Below are 23,301 nucleotides of genomic sequence, written 5' to 3' on the forward strand. Positions count from 1 at the left end.
ATTTCTTTTCCCAAGACTTAGCTTTTATCTTAAATGGTTGGGAAGGCAGTATAGAGAGCAAAATGTGTTTTGAAAGGAGTTCTTCCTTTGTGGATCCAGAAAGAAGAAGCAAGGTCTGAGTAAACCCTGTTTGAAATTTTGTCATTGTTTTGATGATGGATAGGAGAGGCAATCTAGGTTTAGTCTTTGATCATTAATGCTATATAGGAGGTCATTAATTTGTGTGGCCTGGTGGCTGTTATATTGATGAAGGTTTAATTTGTTTACTTGCATATGACATTTTACAGTTTACTGATTTAAGATACAATGGACTGTTCTCTGTAGATATTTAAATGCTGTTAAACATATGACTGAAAAAAATTATATGTCTTTTGGTAAAATTAAGCATTTGAAGGGTAATGGTAGATAAAATACAAATTTTATTACCCTATAGTAAATGTGGGGCCATTAATTATTGATAAGATTATTTTTCTCTATCTTAAGCGTGTCCTCTGGTTACTGATTGTAACTTTGAGTAGAGCTGTGATAGATCATTTGTTGTGCAATATATGATTCCTCTCTGGAAGGTGTAATCCTAAAATTAGCAGTGTCCATGGTATCCATTTTGCAGAGAAACTACAATAGTACTCTATCATCCTTGGGCCTTATCTAAAACAGATTTAATCAATGGGAGTCTTTTTACAGCAAGATCTGGATCAGATCCTAAACTCTTGAATCATGAATAAGCTGCACATATAGAGTCAAAACCTTCAAGCAAATATTTCTGGTTATATATTTGTGTGCCCTTTTTGTGGCAAAAGCTTGTAGGGAGAAAATAAAACAAGAAAACTTTGCAATGAGAAGGATTGGGTTTTGTATACTTGAATATTTCATAGCATGTTGCGTCAAGCATTGCACTGCTATTTGTCCTTTGTTTCTTTGATTGTTGAAGGGTGGCTTTTTTTCTTCTTCTGATTTTTAGGCTACCCTTTCCTTTGCTTACTGCCCAATTAATTAAGATCCACTTTGGTTTGGCTTAAATCAGTATACTCTTAATTGATTAGTACTGCAGCCACAACTCATACTGCTAGTGTCTGGAGAGGTAGGTATGGAATTAGTGATACTGACACAAGGAGGAGGTAATTTGTATAAACTTTTTATTTTATTAATTTCAGTAACCCTGCACATGCTTTTGTAGACTCAGCATTTTGCTTAAAAGCAAGTTATATGATGATCATTTGTCTCAGAAAATCCTGAATCATCTGAAAATGGAATCAAACCAGAAATTTAGCATGTAAAGTGGCATGCTCTTATATGTTTACAATGGAGAAACAGAATTGTAAGCGCAAAATTGATACCTTATGGAAGTTTTTTCATGATTTATGAATGTAGATGTAAACTAATCTGAATCTATTTTCTGACATGGTCATTCAGCTTGACAATTCCTTTGTGTACAGGTTCATTTAACATAACCAATTATCTTTTGATTACAAATAGCTATGTTAGTAGCAACCTTGTAAATATATGTCTAGTACTAAAAGACTACTGAAACGTGGTATTTTAACTCTAAATCTTTAGGAAAGAAAAGTGTGTATTGATGAATTGTGATATTTATTGGGTCATAATGTATTTAAATTTTCTTTAATGCATATGTTAGTGATTGTTTACCATGATAAAGTGCATAGAGGTCTCTGCAAGGAGTTCTGCATGGAAAGAATTACCTCATGTCAGTGGTCACTCCTCAATTAAAAGTTCCATTAGCAGATGATTCCTGCTTCTGGTTTGTGTACTGATTGCATTTTATTGCCTCTAAATCAGGTTCCTAGACAGGGAATAAATAAACAGAGTGTGTGGTAATGGTATCCTGATCCTTTTTCACAGTTGGAACACCTACCTCCATTTCAATCAATTAGGTTTGGAATATTTACTGAAATTCTTTATTCTACTTGAATGGTCTTTAAAAATGACTAATTTCACTGCTGTTAAAATACAGAATCTTAGAAGCAGACCCATCTTTTATCTTCAGCTCTTACTAAATTATGTTTAAATTTGAGACAAGAAAATCTATTAAGCCTTTACTGGAACTTTAGCAGTGAATGGTAACTGTGTTGTCCAGTGCATCCACAGGTAGCTCTTGTCTCCCATCCCTCAAAACTCCCGCAAATGATGTTGACAGCGATTTGAAAGTTAGAATTGTTCCTATTAAAACAGAAAGGAAGTACCAAGCTGATGAAATGGTGGTTTTCCGCAAGGACTAACATTTCTGAAGCACTGTATTTTGGTAATAAAAATTCATGTAATAAAATTACATATGTCCTAAATTCTTAAAGTGCAAGCATGACTTTACATTTTTAAATTAAAAATTAAGTCAAGGTCATTATACTTGATATATTTCAATGGAGTCTTTGGAAATGAATTCCTATATTGTTATGGTAATGTGTTCATGAGTCAGTTGTGAGTTTGCTTTATGCTTATCATGCACCTGCAATCCATTTTGGGTATTTACACTGACTGCAGCAAATTTGTCAGGCAGGCCTTTTGTATCTGAGTCTTGCTACCCCACGTCTCTGGAACTTCGATAGACGTGTACTTACCAACCTTCCAATTCCCAGTAGGTGGGGAGTCGGAAGTAAAACCAACTTACAAAAATCTTTATTTTTGGGGAGGCAGGGAAATGAATAAATTTGAGGATACTAGCACTGCTACAAGGGATGTTAACGGGGCTCCCTCAGAAGCCTTAATCACAAGTATCTAGCTGTGGAATTTTGGACTCCTGCTTTTTAAAAAGACAGAAAAGGTATCCATTATTTGAACAAAAAGTTCAGGATAAATTTTTACTGTTGAATAGGGAAGATAATGTATCAGATTTTCCATTACTATGGTGATACAAATGCATCTAGATATCTCTGCTAATATATTGCTCTGAGAACTGAGAAACAGTAACTTAAAGCTACCAGGCAGCAGATGTACACTGCACTGTGACATACACTTGATAGAATTAGGTTTATTTTACCATACTGGCATTAGAAACAGTATCAGTTTGTTTTCCCTCACTTTAAAGCACATGAAATATATCTGTAAGAAATTATCTTATACTAAATGCTAACTTTAAAAATGCTTTGAAAATATAAGTACATGTTAATTTTAATGTAATACATTTTTAGCTTTATCTTTTTCATTGTGGTAGAAAAGGCTTTGCTGGCCCCCAAAGCTTTGTGAGTGTGATGAGATATTTCTAGGGTATAAATAATAATGTCGAAGGAATTTCTAATGGTTTTGCTATTTTTCTATCATTTTTACTAATGGTTCTGTACAGCCTTGAAGATCTATTGCACTCTGTAAGTGCTAAGTATTATTTAATAGTATCTGTTTAAAATGACTGAAATTTAAAGGGTTATGTCTTGGGGGCTGATTAGGGAAATAACTGAATTTAAGCCCAGTTGCTTACTGCCTCAGCCCAGACAGTACTGTGCGTCTTTCTCGGAGTATGACATTAGCATTGTTTATGTTTTAAAATACAGCTCTGGGTTGTAAAGGATTAATGGAAAGTAGGAGCAATGACCGATTAATTATTTTTCTTGAGTGATTTTAGTTAATGAGAGAATTAATTGTAGACCTGAAAATGTAAGTATAGGCACAAAAGCTGCCTCACAGGGAGGTTTAGGTGGTTCATCTATGAATTTGTTTATACAGTTTGAACTTTATTCAACATGTTGTAATGCTCATGTAACCTCTCCTCTATATAGCTAATTTGTCTGCAGTGACTAGGCTGGCTTTAATTTTGTCCTTTTAAAATGTGGCACAAAGTCTTCTCTTTCTGAGGAGCTGTTTCCTAAATGTGGAGGTCATACCTGAACAATACCTTGTGTGACCATATAGTGCTTAAATAATTTTGTGATAGGTACTGTGTAGTCCCAGTAAGATATTACTTGCATTATTTGGAAAACAAGAAAAAAAGCCCTCCTTCTCCAGAGAACTGTAAGTTTTCTTCCTTTCTTACTATGTACTATGTACAGTTGTCCTTCCAGCTGAGATCTTTTTTCCATAATATACTAAAGTTACTAATTGCCAGTCTATATTCTGAAAGTCGCCTGCCTTAAAGGACCATTCCTTGTGCCCCACATCACAGGTGTTTAATTAATGCCTTCAGTATATCTAAGTAGATGAGTGTATTTTTCTCTTTAGATGACCCAGCTGTGGTCTGGGTCATGGAGTAGATGCTTTTGTAGCTAGTCCATGTTGCCATCAATTACAGTTGAACTGTACTGTAATCACAAGTAGCTAATATTATTTAAAAGAGAAACACTAGACTCCAGACTCTGTGTTTTGTGTGTGAAGTCAAAAACTATTAATCACAGTAGGTCTTCTGTTACTTTGCTTGTTTTTAATATACTGGTATGTTCTCCAGGCATTCAGACACAGGGGGAGGGAGGTGCATGAAGTTATTTTTACTGAGTATTACTTCTTCCATAGTGAAGTAATTTCTGTTGGCCTTTTAACCAGGAAAAACTTCTTTTAACCATTTACTAAAAAAAAAAACCAAAACCCCAAAACCCTAAAAAAAAGAAAAGGTTAGCAAATATCTTGGGATAATTGGAAAACACCGGGGTGAAGAGTAGCCAAAGTAATTTGTTTGCAAAAGCTAGATTTGTTTGTTTGCCTTTTTTTTTGTTTAATTGTTTCAGAAGCTTTTAAGTTGCTTTAATGGTTATCTAGAGATGTTGTAATTTTGCCTAAAGAGCATCCTGTATGCATTTGAAATGGTGCTGGGAAATTCAGGTTGGCCCTTTCAGCAGGCTTAACCTTTTAGCTACTGGGAATGCATCACTCTATGAGCATTATAGTTCTTGTGGCTTGTGTGAATGCCCCTGATGTAGACATCCCTGTCTCTGCTTCAGACTAGTTTCTTGCTCCAAGCTTGCATCTCCAGATTGTGTTTCCATGGAAGTGAAATCCTAATACTCCCAGCTTTTTGAGGAGGCAGACGTATAATAGACTCTATTAAGGTGTTTGTTGTGTGTCATCCTTTGCCCTCCCCTTCCCACCCAGTGTTAGAAATTAGAAATCGAATGTCATGTTTGATCACCAATTGCTCCTTTCATGACTTCCTATCTACATTTTTTGCTTTATATAAATTGCAGTTTATGGGACTGCAGGAGACAGTGGAGTCAAGGGAGGAAAGCTGGAAACATGAACTATAAGAATTCATCAGATAGAATGGTACTGGGCCCATCGGTGATGACTACAGGAGCTAAAGGCTCACCAAAGGTTAACAGTACTTGAAATTTGAGGTTAGTTTTAAAATATGTATTGGTTAAACTTGCTGACTTTAATCTCTTGAAGCAGCGTATGAACAGGAACTTCAGACTTAGTCAAACAGAAAGTAGTCTCCCTCCAAGAACAAGCCAGTTTCTTTCCTCTTAACTTGTTACTCATTGGCTGTTGGAGGAAAAGAGAGGACTACTTATTTGGGGAGAACATGACCTTGTATTATGTTAAAGTACATACATAAGTATATTCTAATAGTGCAGCTTCATATGGCAGCTAATTAATCTGACAGTTGATTACCTCTGTAAGAGGTGGTCACCATTCCCTTGCCTGTCACCAGTGCTGGGCTCCTGCCTCCTTTATGTTGGTGTTGCAGAAGGCTGGTTCAGAGTTCAATGGACAGAAAACTAAGTTTAAAATCAGGTAGTTTAACAGCTCCCCAAGACAAATCATAAGAGAAAAGAAAGAAGGAGTGACTCTTCCTTTTGGTCATTAGATCAAAGGAGTAAGAATAATACTGGTTATGGTTCAGTTCCTTGGGGAACTGGCTGCTCTAAGGTTTGTGAAACAAATGGCATTGCTGTTCTACCCAGTTACAGCTGTAGCTGTGAGCTGAATCAGATTCTGACTTGAAAGAAACCTCAGCTTCAAACATTCACCACACCCTGCCCAAACCCAAAACTCAATACCCCAGACAAAGCATGACCCAAATCATCTGAAAATTCGGAACCTTATTCAGCATGTTGTGATGTAACCAGTGTGCGTAACCAATACTACATGACTGCTCCACTTGCAGACAAACCCAGTTGAATCAGCAACTTAATTTGTTTCCTTACTCTGTCAGGAATGGGTGGAATCACATCTTCTAGCAGCAACAAGTACTTTAATTAGTTTATGCTGACTGAGTTACAGGGAAGTTGGATGGAAACTGAAAAGTAAAGTTTTGGTTTGTTTAGTCATGTTCAGTTGTACAGGGTATTTCTCTGCATCTCTGTAGGGCTGGAGCTGTAATGGTATCTTTTACTTCTTTGAAACAAACCCAAAGTTTATCGTGATTTTATTTAACAGAGTTTTAGTTCATTTTTTTATCAAACTTTATTAGGATAGCTTGATTTGGAAACTAATTAAAGGATTACTATTCGTCTTGTTTCAAAAAATTACTTTTGTCATATTGCAATCACTTAGCTAAGTGAAGGAGTAATTAAAGTTATTCTCAAGTTGCACAATTTAGTTTATTTAAAAATGCTTTATATAGTTTTTAGATGAAGTTATAAATGTTCACTTTGGAACTACCTGAAGATTAATAGTGATGCATTGGAAAGGCATTATTTTTTTATTGATTCTTAATGTAGTAAATTACTGAAGTTATTTGGCAGCAAACAGAAGTAGCCAGTGATGTTGTTCACATTTATTTTCCTGATAGCATCACAATTTGCATTAATTGCATTGCAGCTGCACTCACTTATATTAAAAAGCTTCTGCTATAATTAATCCTTTTTATTTCAAATCATTTTGGCACAATTTCTAGCAATAAACACTCATAAAAGACAGACACTTGAAAAATAACATACAAGTTTCTTCAATATACCTATTGCTGTTTTTTCCTGACAAGGAATTATTGATAGGCTTCTAGGATCAAGTGTTGCAAGTGGCTGAGGCTTAAGATCAGCTTGAAAAATGCTAAGTGGATTATTTTACATAAAAAATAGACAGGTTTTGAATTTGTGTAATTAACCTGTGTTTAGAAAATACCTTGATTTATGTCTACTTTTGTATTTCAGTTGCATACATTATGGAAATTTAATTTATAATCCATTTAGCTGATGTGATCATAGTTTTTAGTGCTATCATTTATTAGTCCTTGTATATTAAATGCTCTAAAGGCTTAAACCTGCCTTGTGTAAAAAATTACACCTCTACATTTACATTTTATGAGTCATAGATGGAATTCCATTTTAAATTCGGGTAGCTTTGATATATTTAAGGAATTACAATGGCTTTATTGTTACTAATGCAGGAACAGCAAACACTGACCTTATACATTGCAAATTAATGATTTATCCCTTTAGTTTGCTTTTAAAGTCAAGTATACAAATGAGGATTTCGACTTCTACACCTTGAATAAATCATACAGCTCTAAATATAATGCACCCTTTGGCTTTGAACTCGTTATTCTGAGTTCTTTCTGCAAGGTCTAACTCACCTCACAGAAATGTTTTCAGAAGTTTAAGGAATTGTGTATATTTTTCTTAACGTCTTTGTTGGAATATCATTGAATGATTACAGCTACATTTTTTCATCTTTTTTCCCTTTATGGCCTCATTGTGCTTCCTTTTCTAAGTATGCAGCAGATTATGGGGGAATTAAGTAATGCCAAAGCACTGCTCTTGAAGAGTAAAAAGAGAACAAACAATAATGCTGTGTTGATGTCTTTTCTGATCAGCCTGGCAGTGATATTAAGGATAGTATAAAGATGTGGTTGTCATCGTTAGAGATGCTGATGTGGCAAACAGACTGGACAATGGGAAAGGCTATGCAAAGGCAGCACGTTTCAGGAATGTGTTTTTAAAGGCAACAGTCTTTTGGTTTTCCTTTATTCGTGTAGGTTCTCTCTAAATTATGTTATGCTTTCTCTTTTGAGCTCTGAAATTTCCATCTCTCCTTTTGAGAGCTTCCATAAATAAGTACTGATGGGAAAGAAACAACAAGAAGTTCTTGTGTGAAAAAATACGCAAAGTTGCTTTGCATTGTATGGAAATGTGGTCAAAACAGTAGATAACTGAGAGTAGTATTGCTGGAGTTTCATGCATTTTTGAAAATTCTTGGGGAAACTCTCAGTTTACAGTAAAAATACATTTTTCATGAGTGCTGCATATTTGGGTCAGGCTCATTTTTGGTTCAGTAATCCTTTGAAGGTCAAAACAGTGGCAGGTGTAGGAGGGATTGGACATATGGTACAGTCATAACTGGTAAGATCTTGGCTTAGAAAATTAGGGTGGTTTGATGCCATTAAGCAGTAGAATTCAACAAAAATATGCAGTGATGGATCTATACAACATGCAAGAGAAATAATGTATTTGGATTAGTTTAGAATGTACTGTTTTTTATGTAGGTAATTTTACTGGGCAGACAATTTTACATGTATCATGAATGGAAAAACGTTGTTTGCGATGATGCTAATGCAGGTAGAAATGCTACATATTTTTGGAAGACATTCTGGTGCATTTGTATTGTCCTTTAGTAAACTTGGCTTTTCTTGCCAATCTCTGCAATTGATAACACTTTCCTGTTTGCTGTCATACTTAGGACAAGAAGATTAATGACAGATAAGTGGTGACCTTACCTTTTAAATCACCACATAATTAATTTATAAAATGTGGGACTTGGTATTTCACAAGAATATCCAAATTTCATACTTCAGATGAATGTTTTTATTTTTTTGCAATACATGGGCTACTACCATACCAGAAGATCGTATTCAGCCACTGAATTAAGGAGTTAGCAAAAGGGTGAGAAATAGACAACAGCGTTCAGAATTCCTACATCTACAAAAGTCAAATCTAATGTGCTTTTAATTGCTTTGTTTTTCAGGCTCTTTATGAAAATATGCTGGTGGAGCTGCCATTTGCTAGTTTTTTCCTCTCAAAATTGCTGGGGACAAGTGCTGATGTTGACATTCATCATTTAGCTTCATTAGATCCAGAAATGTACAAAAATTTGCTTTTTCTCAAGAGCTATGAAGGGGATGTGGAAGAACTTGGACTGAACTTCACTGTGGTAAATAATGACCTTGGGGAAGCACAGGTAAGAATGGCTTTAGCTCTTTTTTTAATTTTTTTCCTGTTATGTATGACTGATGAGTCATTACTACCCCCACTAAGTCATTCTTTAAAAGTGATAGGAAACAACTGCTAAAGGTGCTGTGTATTGTGTGGCATCATCGGGATTCTGGCTCAATATTTCAAGTATTGAAAGTAGATATAAGTAGACAATAACTAACCGTGTACTTGAAAAAGCTTTTGATGATGACTTTAAAGTCTGGTCTTGTAAATAGTTAACTATAGTGATTATTTTCTAACAATCATACATGAAAACTTATTTTGCTTGAGATAATTTCTTAAACAAAATCTTTTATGTTGTTTGTCTGATTGCACTTCAAATAATTGGAAAAAATAGGCGATGTGTAAGCGATAGAAGTACTGCCCTGCTTTGGAATCAGAGTTAAAAATCATAATGGATTAAAATAATAATGACCCAATGAGTCATTATTGTGCACTTACAGTAATAGTTTTGTTGATCGCAGCTAATACAAATCCAGTTTAGTCTCTTAACTAAAAATGAAAAGTAGCGAATATTTTCTGGGGAAGTTTTAGTTTCCATTCTTTATACACCTACACTGTATGTCCTGAAAAACTAATCACACAAGTTACAACTTATGCCAACAAGTAGGGTAGAAGGATATAGAAAAGAGAAATCAGTCAGAAATAATGTAGAGATCCAGGTTAGAGATGTTGCCAGCACTACTTACTGCAACAAAAACACTGTAAAAAGGTACATTCTTGCCAAAAAGCCTAATTTGTTTGTTAAAATTCTCTGAGGGCTACAGCTGGTGTTATCAAGGCTTTTGGATTTTAATTGTTCGGCATAAGTTTAAAGGGAAGATTAAATATAATTATCGGTAAGGAAATGAAATGGAAGTTAAATATTCTGATGCTGTTTTGCTGTGTTTATACTTGGAGAGAGAGCAGAATACCTGTGAAATATTAACCATCTTTTAATCAGACTGCATGTTAGTGTAGTTCAACAGAACTAATTGGTTGTCATTGTCTTCTGTGTTTTGATGCATCAGGTTACTTTTTATACTTCATTTCATTACCTTAATAAACTTCATATGGATAATACGTTTTGTCTGGTATTTGACTCATGTAACCATTGCATACTAACCAGTTGTGTCAAGGTAAAGCTAATTCACTTTGGGAAAAGAGCTTAATTTGCACTCCTTAAGTTGAATGTACATTATCTTTAGTTTTCAGCTAAACAACCACTTTAGTGTCTAATAAATTATGCCCAATAAATGCATCATAAATCTATCATTGTAAATAGCTATCCTCATGACAGTGTCCATCCAGCAATTGTGGCACAAAAGCATTATCTGCTATGAAAGACACATTCAAAAGGATCTCTGTTGCCTCTGTCAATAGTAGAAGGTAGAAATTCTATTATCAGCGTATTGATTCCAGTCCCGTAATGTGCTTTTAGATCCCATTAAACTACTGTCAAAGTGCATTCACCAGAAGCTGAAAAAGGTACTTAATAATTTGCACATTAGACCTGCTAATTAGGGAGCTCTGCCATCAACCTTATCTTCCAGCACCAAATAGCTTTAGCTTTTGATAAAGAACTATCTAATGCAGTGATAGCCTCGATTTCAACAGCTGGTTCTGCTGCAGAAAATGGTGGCCAGTAAAACAGCCTCCAAAGCATGTCAGCCTATAGTTACAGGTGGCTTCAAGTAGCTGTGTATATAGATTTTAGTTTTCCTTTTATCTTGTAGATTAGATGGTGATAAAATTATTCTAAAATGCCTATAAGTGTAAAGTTATTATTATAACTTACCCAGTTTATTGAGCTGGAGACAATACCTCCTTTTTTGAGACCTTACCAGTGAAGAAGGTGTTTTGTGGCTGTCCAGGGGGGAAGATTCAAATATTTATTCTTCTTCCTTCCAAAGTGGCAGATTCTGTACTACAGTGAGTTGCCTCAAACATTGATTCTTGAGATTACATGGATCAGAACAGTTGAAATTACAGAATACTCCATAAATAAAGTTTAAAAGCACAAATCCACAGGAAAGCACTATAACATCCATGAAAGCAGTTTCTGTGAAATCCATACAGTAAGGAAAGTTGGTGTTGGGACGCCTTCTTTGGCTTTTTAAACAGATGTGTATGCCATTGTTGTTAGTTAAAATGTGTTGACACACTGAAGGAGAGTTCTTTGCCTTTAAATTTCCCTGAGAGAAAATTTTGAAGCCTTAAAAATAATTCTGAAAGTTTCTGGCTTGGCAACATCTTTACTAGGATACGGTGGATTAGATGAATGATTTTTGAGATTTCTCAGATGAAAAACACTGAAGTTGAAGCTGATCTTTCTCAGGCTGATTTATAACACTTAAGGCAAATGCGTTCTTAGGTGTTCAGGTGCAGTCTCCTACCTAGAACTCCTGCCTGAACATCTGGAAGACAGATGAGAGGGGAAAAAAGAAAAATCAGCTTATTTTCAGAATGGGGAAAAAAAACTGTAGGGGTGATGTGAAAAAAAAGTGATTGTAGTCCAAGAGAAAAGGTAAAATATTTTCATCTCTTCTAAAAACAAGTTTGTAGGAATTCTTGACTATTTTAAGAGTGCTTTTTGAAATTGCACTGGGAAGTCTGTGATTCTATGAAGAGATGTCTTATATCTTCACACACAAAAAAAGAATGCCTAGATGACAGGCACCTTATTCTTTCCTAAAATATTTCCCACTTTACCCTCTTTTTTTCTACATTAGTTTGGGAAGCAGCTGCCACTGCCACATCTGTGCGAGTAGGAACTGGCATTAAGTTTGTCAACAGAGACTTGCCGTTTTCTGCCTGTAATCACATTACAAATCAATTTTGTGTGACAGATTATTACCAGTAAGCCAGAAGATAGTGCCCCTGAATTCTGCTTGACAAATATGTTATCAACTCTCTTCTTGATGTTTGTTGTGTTTATTTCATTATTATGCTAATGTTCAAAGTAGTAAATACAGTAACTCAAAATTATAGTCTGAACTCTTCATTTGAACTGCAGCCATTCATAAATAGTTACTCTTTTGTTTTACAAACTCTGATCATTTTGTTAAGAATGTAAATATAAGTTGATTTAATATATTTATTTATTTATTATTTACCTGCAGAAACATAAAATAGGATTTGTAGCCAAGAAAACCCTAAGTGCATGCAACTATGGTCCCAAGTGTATCTAACCTTCAGTCAGAGGCTTAATTCAGTACTTCTGTCCACAGTACTAAAAACTGCAAAGCATCTTTTCTTGCAGATTTTTAAAAATAGGACTTTTATATTCCAGGTTTGTATTTCCCCTTGCCTGAATAATCTGAGTAATTATCTAAATAATATGCATGATTTCACTGCTTTTAAAATGTGATTTCGATAATGAACCAAGTGTAAACAAACAAACAAAAAGTCATTTTAACTTGGATCTACAAAACAGAAAATAAGGTGATGACACAAGTCTGCACGTCTTGGGTAGTTTTCTAGTGTTGCCAGTTCTAACCTGTGTTGTTATCTTGCACCATCTAGTGGCGAAATGGGATGAATAAAAATCCAAGTTGATAAATCTTTAAAGATGCAATAAATTACTATATTTTTTTGAAAACGAACTCTTAAAGTCATTCCTGACATTTAAAATTAAGTGGGAATTCTACAATAGTTCCTTTAAAATGCCATGGAAGCGCTGAATGGGTAAAAAGTGAATGGAATCAACATTTACTGCTGCCAAGTGTTACTATTTTCTGCCTTCTCTTTTACATCCTTCTTAGCCTTTGTGGCATAATACATGTATTATTCCTGCTGCATTACTCCTTTTGTTTCATACTGTGTTGATACTTTGACATAATGGTGGTAGAATTAATCTCACACTGACAAAATCTGAAAGGGACAGTTAGATTACTGGAAAACCCCAGAAGAGGGTTTACGTGTAGTCAGTACTGCCTGCATATATACATAGCGGAGTATTGAGGAATTTTTTTACTGTAGGTGGAACAAAAGCAAGAAGCTTGCAGCTGAAGGATTAAAGTGGAAAGTAAGATATATTTTAACACCTACTGTAATTCAGGTTGTTCTAGCATATCAAGGAAACTGATAAATACTCTGTCATATGGAGTCTTTACACCAGGATTGCCTGTCTCTAAAACATGTGCTCTAGCTTATCTGTGGATTTACCAAGTTAGGAATCTCTAGACAGAATGCTCTGGCCTGTGTTATCTGGGAGGTCAGATTCACAGATCTTAATGTTCTTCTTCGGTCTTAAAAAGCTATGAATCAAGTAAAAATCTGAATGCTCAAAAGCACTGTGATTTATTTATTTTTTTATCTTGCCATTTTGCATAGTACTAAAACAGCTCACATAGTTAGGTAGCATGTTACAAGAGCAGCTATTCACATTTTATTCTCTGTGCTCTAAAGATGTGATCATTACCACAGATGGAAGTGCACAGTTGTTTAAAAAGAAAAAATAAACTGATGATTCCAGAGTGTAAAAACATAAATTGTTTTTGAAAGGGTTCAGAAGATGACAGTATCGCAGCTTTTCAGGTTTTTAATCCTCCTCTTAGTACTCTAATAATCCCTTCCATTTGGGCTGCTACTCAACAGAAGTTAAGTAGTAAAGAGTTGAATATCTAACGGTCTCTAGTGTTTTAACAGCAACCACCTTTGAGCCTGGTTTATATCTTAATGCGATTACAGTATCGTTAGTTTGGTTTTTTTCTTCCCATTAAGAATTCTTCCATGCTGAGGTGTCTTGGTATACTTGAATAACAAGTTAAGCTCAGTAGAAAAACAGGGTTCAGGTTTGATTTTTTTGTCTGTTTGCTTTTTTTACTTCTGCTGAAGGTGTTGAGCACATGCAGCCTAGATTTTCAACAGCAAGAATTGCGAATGCTTAAAATTCTGCTACTTAGGGTTGTATCAGAATCTCAATTGGACATTGCTTTTACTGTCATGTGATCCTGCAGAGTTCATGATCTTCAAACCGTCAAGCCTAGTCTGTCAAGTATAGCTTCTGAATCCAACTGGACAGTGCCCTCTGTGAGCTCTGTGCTTATACAGACTACTCTCTCTTCCAGGGCACTGGCTACCGTCAGTGAAGCTAGGGGTAAGCTTGCCAAGGGGGAGATTTTCACCTCAGCTTCTGTTTGACTTGCAGTGGGAAATTTAGTATTACACACTGTCTCCTCTAAAAGAACTCTGACTTTGCCGAATCCAGTTCCTGATAATAAACCACAAGGGCATGTGGTCAACTGCACTAGCAGCTGGAGGTTTAGATCTAGAAACCGGTCGCTGTAGAATGTGGTCTTAGGAGTAAACAGAAAACACTGTACCTTTATAACTTGTCATAGTGTTGCATCTTATTTTGAGGTGAACATTCTTGAGTATATTCTAGTGAACTTCAGATACATAAATCACTTACTGGAATGTTTTGCAGTTCAACTTTATGGTTACAGCACACAGAATTAAAGTTTTACTAAGATGATGAAAATTGTTATGTTTATAGGTGATTGAGCTGAAGCCAGGTGGAAAAGATATTCCTGTTACCAGCGCCAACCGAATCGCGTACATCCATCTGGTGGCAGACTACAGGCTAAACAAACAAATTCGACAGCATTGCCTTGCTTTTCGTCAGGGACTGGCCAATGTTGTGAATCTTGAATGGCTTCGAATGTTTGATCAACAGGAAATACAGGTACTTTGCTTAAAATGGCAGAAAACAATTGATTTAAACAGAAATAAAGGCTAACTTTTTGTCTGTAATGTAACTTCCTTCATTATTAGGTTCTGACTTCTGGTGCCCAGGTTCCTATTAGTTTGGATGACCTTAAATCTTTCACAAACTATTCAGGTAAGCATAGTTTTTACTTAAATAAAAAAAGAGTATTATAGTAACTGGGGAGTAAATAAACTTGCTGTTTATCCTAGCTTTTTAAAAAAATTGCAGGGGCATTCTTGTTAACTTTGCCCGAACTCTCTAGACAGGCCTGAATCTCAGAAGATTGAGTGCAATTATAATTACAGCCTAATTCTGTAAATGTTGAAAACTATAGGCATGCAGTGTATTTATTCAGACAGTTAAACACGAGTCTATAGCTGTATAATTAGAGGATATGCAATTCCTTTTCTAAATAGATGTTAGTCAATGGTTGTGTCTGGTTCCTATGAAAATAAGTCTACAAATGACTTTGGGATAGTTGTTTCTACAACTGCATTCAGATACTTAGAATTTCTTACTCAGCCTGAAGAGAGAGCTCATATTTTTCCCTTGTGAGAAATGCAAGGTACCTTACTTCATTTTCCCCTGCATTTATCATGAATGTAATCAAAAAGTTGCTACTATATAGTTAGTTCATATCCGGGTTTACCTCAAGGTAAACTGATTCATTAAACAACATCCTGAGTTTTGCATATTTTGCAGACTCTTGGTAAAAGTAAAAGGCAGTAATCAAAGGTTACTAGGTAAATGCTAAACTAAATGAAATTAATTTAAAACAAACAAATAGGATTCAGTGGACTGAAGTTAAGAAGCTGAGGGAGATAGTAGCCATAGGTAACCAGTGAATGAGAAACTCAAAATGCAGTGATTAAAGAGATCTGTAGATACTGGTAGTCAGCAGTGTAAGCCTGCTGTTTAAAGTATTTTCATAGAATCACAGAACCATAGAATAGTTAGGGTTGGAAAGTACCTTAAGATCATCTAGTTCCAACCCCCCTGCCATTTTCCCCAAGCTTTTCAAGATTGATGCTAGTTTTCTGGAGGATTTGTGGCTTACATATAACTATTCTATCTGTAAATAATTTAAATCTCATTATAGGTGGCTACACAGCAGACCATCCTGTAATTAAAATATTCTGGAGAGTTGTAGAAAGTTTCACTGATGAGGAGAAACGCAAACTACTCAAGTTTGTAACAAGCTGCTCTCGACCGCCTCTTCTAGGGTTTAAGGTATATGTCTTCCTGACTTCCTGCCAGCTTTCTGTAAATATGATTATGATACAAGCTTTTCATTTGAAAAGATTGTTCCTCTGTGACTACAGAAACAGCTTCAGTGTTTGCATTTGTGTGTATAATGAGTATATTTTTAAAATAGTTAATGAAATGTTGTTCTGTTGGTTTCTGTTTTAACCGCAAAATTTGGTAAGCCTACAAACACACTGGTTAGAGCAAGTGCTCTTTGTCATGGATGATCCTTGCCGCCATTTCATGTCACTGTGCAGAACCAGATTGCTACCGGTTTCAAGGAACAGGTTGAGTTAAAAACAATGTATTTTAAATCAGGCAAGAGAGATTTAGGATATAAAAGCACCTATTACATTTGAACCTCTTAAATTAACCATTTAAACAGGAAAAATGGTTCCTTCTAATTGCCACTTACCCTTTGTATCTAAATATTTGGCTGCTATCTTTAGATTGCTATTTACAGTGAAGCTTAAGTATGAAGAGAACTTTTGTCTACTGCTTCTAAAACTAAAGAGAGGCCAAGGCAAGTTGAAAACCTTTTGCAATTAAATTCTGAGGGTATTCTACCCATGAGTTTCAGCTGGGCTGGAAAAATGCTAAGAACCAGCTATGGATTTTATTTCCTCTAAATGTGAGAACATTGAATGCTTTTTTATAAGAAAATAAAAGAATAAATTATTTCATAGCAACACTTGCACCTTCAGCACAGTGATCAGCAGCATGCTTACTATTTTATTATTTAGTAAAAATAATACAAAGTGGCCTTATGTGGAATAAATACAGGCATTGCATCATGCAGTTCCTTACAAGAGTAAGATTTGCTGCTAGGCAAGATTTGAGAACATGTACTTAGTAAATGATCACATTATAAGGTACTGTGGTACAATAATTAGAGGTGAATAGTAACTATAATTTCCTATATTTATTATGTAAAATAGCTAGATAAAATCATAGAATAGTTAGGGTTGGAAAGGACCTCAAGATCATCTAGTTCCAACCCCCCTACCATGGGCAGGGACACCTCACACTAAACCATGCTACCCAAGGCTCTGTCCAACCTGGCCTTGAACACCACCAGGGATGGAGCATTCACAACTTCCTTGGGCAACCCATTGCAGTGCCTCACCACCCTCACAGTAAAGAACTTCTTCCTTATATCCAATCTAAACTTCCCCTGTTTAAGTTTTAACCCATTACCCCTTGACCTATCACTACAGTCCCTAATGAAGAGTCACCTCCCAGTATCCCTATAGGCCCATTTCAGATACTGGAAGCCTGCTATGAGGTCTCCACGCAGCCTTCTCTTTTCCAGGCTGAACAGCCCCAACTTTCTCAGCCTGTCTTCATGCGGGAGGTGCTCCAGTCCCCTCATCATCCTTGTGGCAACAGATCCATGTCCTTTTTATGTTGAGGACACCAGAACTGCACACAATACTCCAAGTGAGGTCTCACTAGAGCAGAGTAGAGGGGCAGGATCACCTTGTTCGACCTGCTGGTCACACTCATTTTGATGCAGCCCAGGATATGGTTGGCTTTCTGGGCTGTGATTGCATGCTGCTGGCTCATGTTCATTTTCTCATCAACCAACACCCCCAAGTCCTTCTCCACAGGGCTGCTCTGAATCTCTTCTCTGCCCAACCTGTAAAAATGAGTGCAGGTATTGTGTAAGTTCTGTGTATGATCATTTAAACCTCCATTTGGTACAGTTGTTCTGTAACCCTCTGTGCAGTCTCAGTCTCCACATAATCCCTTCAGTTGCTGTAGAAAGTGCTTTGTAGTGCTGTTAGCATGTGGATAGGCAGCATATCCCCCATCTGCCATATCTGTAATCTGTAGCTCATCTTACACTCCTTTTATAGGCCCGGAGGAGAGGAATTGACACTTTCAGTCAGTAATTTGTCTGACTGTTCCACATGTCTACTTCAAGGTGAAATGAATCATGCCTTAGACTCCACAAAACATATGAACTAGATCCCCTTTAACAGTAAAGAGTGTCCAGGGTGACTAGATTTGGATACAGTGACAACACAGATGGCTGTTTAATCACATGAATCCTATCTAGGGTATTCATTTATTGATTTCTGTGATTGATTATTTAAAAGCCTGCAAGCATTTCTCTTAAATTCTCCAAGTCCATGTGAATATTCCTGTGCAGTACTCTAGCAACAAACAGGATTTTTATAGGACAGTGGGAAGAACAATTAAACTGGAGGATGAGAACAAGAACAAGATAGAATAGTGTGCATCGTAATAATGAATGGAGATCTGGGAAGTATTGTGTGGAAACAAAGCAGACAGAAATCTCCGTTCGTTGTCATCCTTTTTAATTACAAGGAGAGAGGAAGAAATGCAGATGTGGCTACCCAGCTTTGAGGTAGCCAGCATGACATTTGAGGAGATGGAGGAAGTGAATCAAAAGTCTAAAAATACTGAGGCTGACAGTGACACATTAGAAAGAAGCCAAATGTGGAAAGCTGAAGTTTGTGTATATACTTGGGAGATAGGCCACGACCTGACTTTAACATACTTGGCTAGGAAAAAATGGAAGTAAAATAGTCATTGAATGATACCAGTAAGTTAAAAGATTAATTCACTATACAAAGGACTTACGAGCTCAGCTGCATGCAAAAGTCTTGGCAACAGCAGTGAAGCATTACTGCATTACTTAATGCATTAAGGCATTACTGCTGCCTTGCTGGGCAGCACTGAGCAGGAGTTATGTCAGTACTTGCATGGTGCTTGCAGTAGTGTCTTGTTAACGTGGATTTGCCAGCAAACAAGGGATTTTCTGGGAAATGCTTGTCAGAACAGGAAGTGGGTAACTGGTATTTTCATCAGCAGTAATGACTTGGTAGCCTGCGACAGTGTGTTGTTTAGAGCTTTTAAGGTGAAGAGTGCAAAGCTGAGGAATGCTGAATATTACCAGCCAAGTAACTGCCTGAATATATTTAGGTTGGTAGATATTAACACAAGCTATCTTCAAAATTTGTTTACAGTTTTAATAGGTGTACTGTAATTTTCTGAGAGGAGCACAGTTTCTGGTTCTCTGAAACCTTCTGTATGCTTTATAGTGTGGAACCATCTTGTTTTCTTAAAGTTGGTGCATGTTAATTTAAGATAAGGAAATGTCTTGACATTGATAGTTTATAGATAGCATGTTCTAGCTTTGCATCTTTAAAAAATTTCAACTTTCACTGCCAGCTTCAGACTCAGAATAACATTTACTAAAGCTAATTAAAGTTTAATAAGTTTAATAAATGTGATTGTTACGGACAAAAAAAAAAAATCATTAAAGTATGGTTGAAAATTGTTAAGTTCCAATCAGGTCACATAATAAATTGACGATATTTTTCACTTCCGAACTATTGCAGTTTCCCGCTGTACAGTATTTAATTATGCAGCAAATGGTGCCCTTGGCATGACATTTCAATTTAGAACTTAATTTTTCCATTTTTAAAGCTAAAGTAGGGGAATTCAATTAGCATTTTGAAAGGAACACTAAAAATACAGCATTGAACCATGAAATACTTTTAAGAACCATGAAATACTTTTAAGGCCTCCATTTGAACAATAATTTAGCTTACAGTCACATTGACCTTTTGCCTTTGGAACTTGGATTTTTTTTCCAGTTTCTAAAATCAGAACTGTTTTGTGTCAGGCAAGCATGTGATAAAATTAATACTTTCTTGCCAGAAAAAAAAACCTGCTTTAGAGGTAACATAAAATACATTTTTCCTTATATTCTTTCTCAGAAGAAAAAGATCAGATATTAAAACAATTAAATTTTGCATACAAGATCTCTTCAAAGTCTGTTCCTCAGATCAGTAATTTTCACATTAGAAGAATAATTGAGGTTGGACAAGTTTGTATCATTACAGACTCAGTATGCCCATCAATATCATCCCAGGAATAGCCGAGTGACTTTCTGATCTCTCTGCAAAGAAACACTGAGTATAATTACTTTAAATAAAGTTAGATTTGTATTTGGAGAATACAAAGTACCCATTGATTCAGAGTTCTAGACCATAGTAGTATAAATACTTGCGTAATCTTACACACAGAATCATAGAATGAGTAGGGTTGGAAAGGACCTTAAGGTCATATAGTTCCAACCCCCCTGCCATGGACAGGGATGCCTAACACTAGACCATGTCATACCGTTCGTCTTGAAATTCATAAGTTGTAGGCTTGCTGGAAGATCAGTTTAGACAAATCCCCTTAGAGCAAGAAGTGCCTTTAGCATCGAATCAGATGATTGATTTTAACAAAGAAAATACCATTTTATATTGTGGGGAGTAGAAGGAAAGGATAGCTTGATACTCATCCACTTGAAGAATGTATCTTACACATTTCTTTGTATAGTCAGGATGAAAAGTACAATTCTCAGAAGAAGCTGTGTTATTATACAATGACAAATATTATACATCATTCAAACATGACAGAACATCCTTTCCTATTTACCTCCATTACAGCTAGTGGCCCGTTCCCTGTGTTCAGCATGTATTTCACTGTCAGAAAACTTCAGCATAGCAGGAACCTATCATTTTCCTGCTCCTGAAGAATCAACAGTATCCGTGGGCATTTGGGAGGCTTTGTGAGGCGAGCCTGAATTTGTGAAACCCAGTTGTTTCTCCCAAATACAATAAAAACAACAAAAAATTCCTTCAGTGTTTCTGTATTACTTTCCCATTTTGTGTTTCACTGTTTTTGTAGCATCATAAACTTGCAGAATAGTTTATGAACAACAACATTTTTTTTCCTGGGAACCAAATAAATTGCTTTGTCTTCTGCAAATTAATGGATCCTGGTGGGGACAAGGTGGAAGGAGGCACTGAACAATTCAAGAGTGCTTTTGGAGTCACCAGGAATGAGGGAAAATGCCATTTGAGTATGTCATTGTGACAGGTTTTAATGTAATGATTTTTTTCCTAGCAGTCTGTGCCAGCTGTTAGGGGGTAGGCTTTAGCTTGTATGTGGGTTTTGATATATTTTTTTTTCTGTTGCATTTTTCAGGAGTTATACCCTGCATTTTGCATTCACAATGGAGGATCTGATTTAGACAGGCTACCTACTGCCAGTACCTGCATGAACTTGCTGAAGCTTCCTGAGTTTTATGATGAAAATCTGATGCGAAGCAAACTCCTTTATGCCATTGAATGTGCTGCTGGATTTGAATTAAGCTGAGTCAAACTGATGCTGATTTGGATGATCTGCAGAGGAACTAACCAGTGCCTACTCTTAAGCAGCACCCATACCCCAGCAGTTTTAAGGGAATTCCGTCTAGATTTCTGCAGCTCTTGTGTCTTATCAAATGCCCTCAAATAAGTTTCATTTTTAAACACAATTTCTTAGTTGGCTTTCATTAATTAGTATTACATTGACACTGCTTTATGATTCAGAACAGTGAATGCTGTGTGCAGTGTGGCTGTTTTCTGTGTTACGCGATGAAAGAGCACATTTAAAGAACCGTGACATCTCGGTGAAATTAACCAAAGATGAAGCTTTGGCTTTGTGCTGTTCAAACAGATAATTTCACAAACTGGCAATAAAGTTGTGTACCATGCAGCGCATTGGGATGAGACATCCTGTAATTAATCTTTTAGATGGAAGTGAAGCAGATGTTTGCAGATATGCCACAACTGAGAGGATGGAAATGCTCATTACCGATAACCTAACATCTTACATTGTAGAATTGTTTACAAATCATAGTTGTTGCAGAACTGCTGTTTTATACTACCTGTTGTGGCTTAAGTCCAGCTGGTAACTCAGCGTCATGCAGCTGTTTGCTCACAGCCTCTGCCTCCTTTTCCCCCCACTGGACAGGATGGGGAGGAGAACTGAAAGAATGTAAACCCCACAGGTTGAACAGTCCAGTAGCTAAAGTGTAATATGAAACTACTACTGCTACTACTAATAATGATAAGGTGAATACCAAGGGGAGAGAATATAAAACTAAAAGGGTAAAGGAAAATAACAATAAACACAAGTGGTGCACAGTACAATTGCTCACCACCTGCTGACTAATATCCAGCCTGACCTGAGCAATGATCTGGGCCTTCAGGTGACTCCCTCCCCCTGTTTACATCCTGGGCATGATGTGGTGTGGTGTGGAATACCCCTTTGGCTACTTTGGGTCAGGTGTCCTGTCTCTGCTTCCTCCCGGCTCCTCACTGGCAGAGCGTGAGACTGAAAAGTCCTTGCTCAGGGTAAGTGCTACTGAACAACAACTAAAACACTGGTGTGTTATCAGCATTGTTCTTAGATTAAAGTCAAAACACAGCACTGCACCAGCTACTAGGAAGGAGAAAAAAACCTGTTACAGCTGAACCCAGGACACAACTTTCCCTCAAGATGGTAGGCACTGAGATAAAATGGTTGTAATACTGCATTTATGCTTTCTGAAATACTTGGAGAAATCTGATTTGCATTAAGTTCAACCTTTGGCTGCATCATTATCACTTGAACACTGTTGTGACTGGATGTGAGTATCCATATTTTCTTTGTCCTGTTTCTGTCTTTTGTGCCTGTACAGATTTTTTGTTTTCTTCTTAAATGTATGAGACTCCTGTTGCATACACAGTACATACAGAAGCCATCATTTTGGAAAAGTACACATGTAACAACTATTAAAATTATTTGAACCAAAGTTATCAGGCTTTATCTTTTATATTTGAAGCCTGTGGTATTCACATTCCTTTTCCCTGTCATTTATTTCCATCTTGAAATGCCGTATCTGTGCTGTGGACACTAGTCAAACTCATTATTTTTTTGGTGATGAAACAGCTTTTCTATCCATCTGCCTGCGTTTTTTCTGCTAAGAAAAGTAGGTGGGAATATGCTGCTTAATATAATTTGGTATCTGGGGAAAAAAAATGCTTTCACATGGAAGGAACTGATCCTCTGGTAACAGTAGGCACATTATTGGGTGTTTGTATGCAAACTACAGTCCATTTAAAGAAAGGAATTACAGTTCAGACTGTAAGATCCATAAGTGCATCCCTGTGAACTTTAGTTTTTTTAATCATCAAAAATTACAATCAAATTTGTATTATCTCTTATGCAAAAAAATATTTTGCTGTTACAGGAAACTCTGTTGGATTTCATATTTAATAATCAGTAACCAGCAATATCCTTTTAAATGTGGGAAAACAGTGATTTTAAGATGTTTACTAGTAACCATATAAAAATGTATAATTTCTTAATTTGGGTAATAAATGATGTGTTAAAATACTATTTGTAGTCTTGATGTACAGAAATAAAACAATTGGTTTTCTTTTT

The 23,301-nt window shown here is 36.2% G+C and overlaps 1 protein-coding gene across 1 annotated transcript in view; it reads left to right on the forward strand.

The window, feature by feature from the left end:
- The window catches only part of UBE3C (ubiquitin protein ligase E3C), a 73,880-nt gene extending 50,579 nt beyond the window's left edge, over window positions 1–23,301 (forward strand). Inside the window, exons 19-23 of the mRNA XM_061349380.1 lie at window positions 8,839–9,051; window positions 14,566–14,754; window positions 14,844–14,910; window positions 15,878–16,008; window positions 21,037–23,301. Coding sequence (XP_061205364.1) covers window positions 8,839–9,051; window positions 14,566–14,754; window positions 14,844–14,910; window positions 15,878–16,008; window positions 21,037–21,207 — 771 coding nt within the window. The 3' untranslated portion in view covers window positions 21,208–23,301. The remainder of the gene's footprint in view (window positions 1–8,838; window positions 9,052–14,565; window positions 14,755–14,843; window positions 14,911–15,877; window positions 16,009–21,036) is intronic.

The sequence above is a fragment of the Neopsephotus bourkii genome, unplaced genomic scaffold (genome assembly GCF_033783945.1).
Source record: "Neopsephotus bourkii isolate Nb327-2 ecotype Australia unplaced genomic scaffold, CSIRO-AGI_Nbou_v1 NB_53, whole genome shotgun sequence".
In the NCBI taxonomy this organism is placed as follows: domain Eukaryota; kingdom Metazoa; phylum Chordata; class Aves; order Psittaciformes; family Psittacidae; genus Neopsephotus; species Neopsephotus bourkii.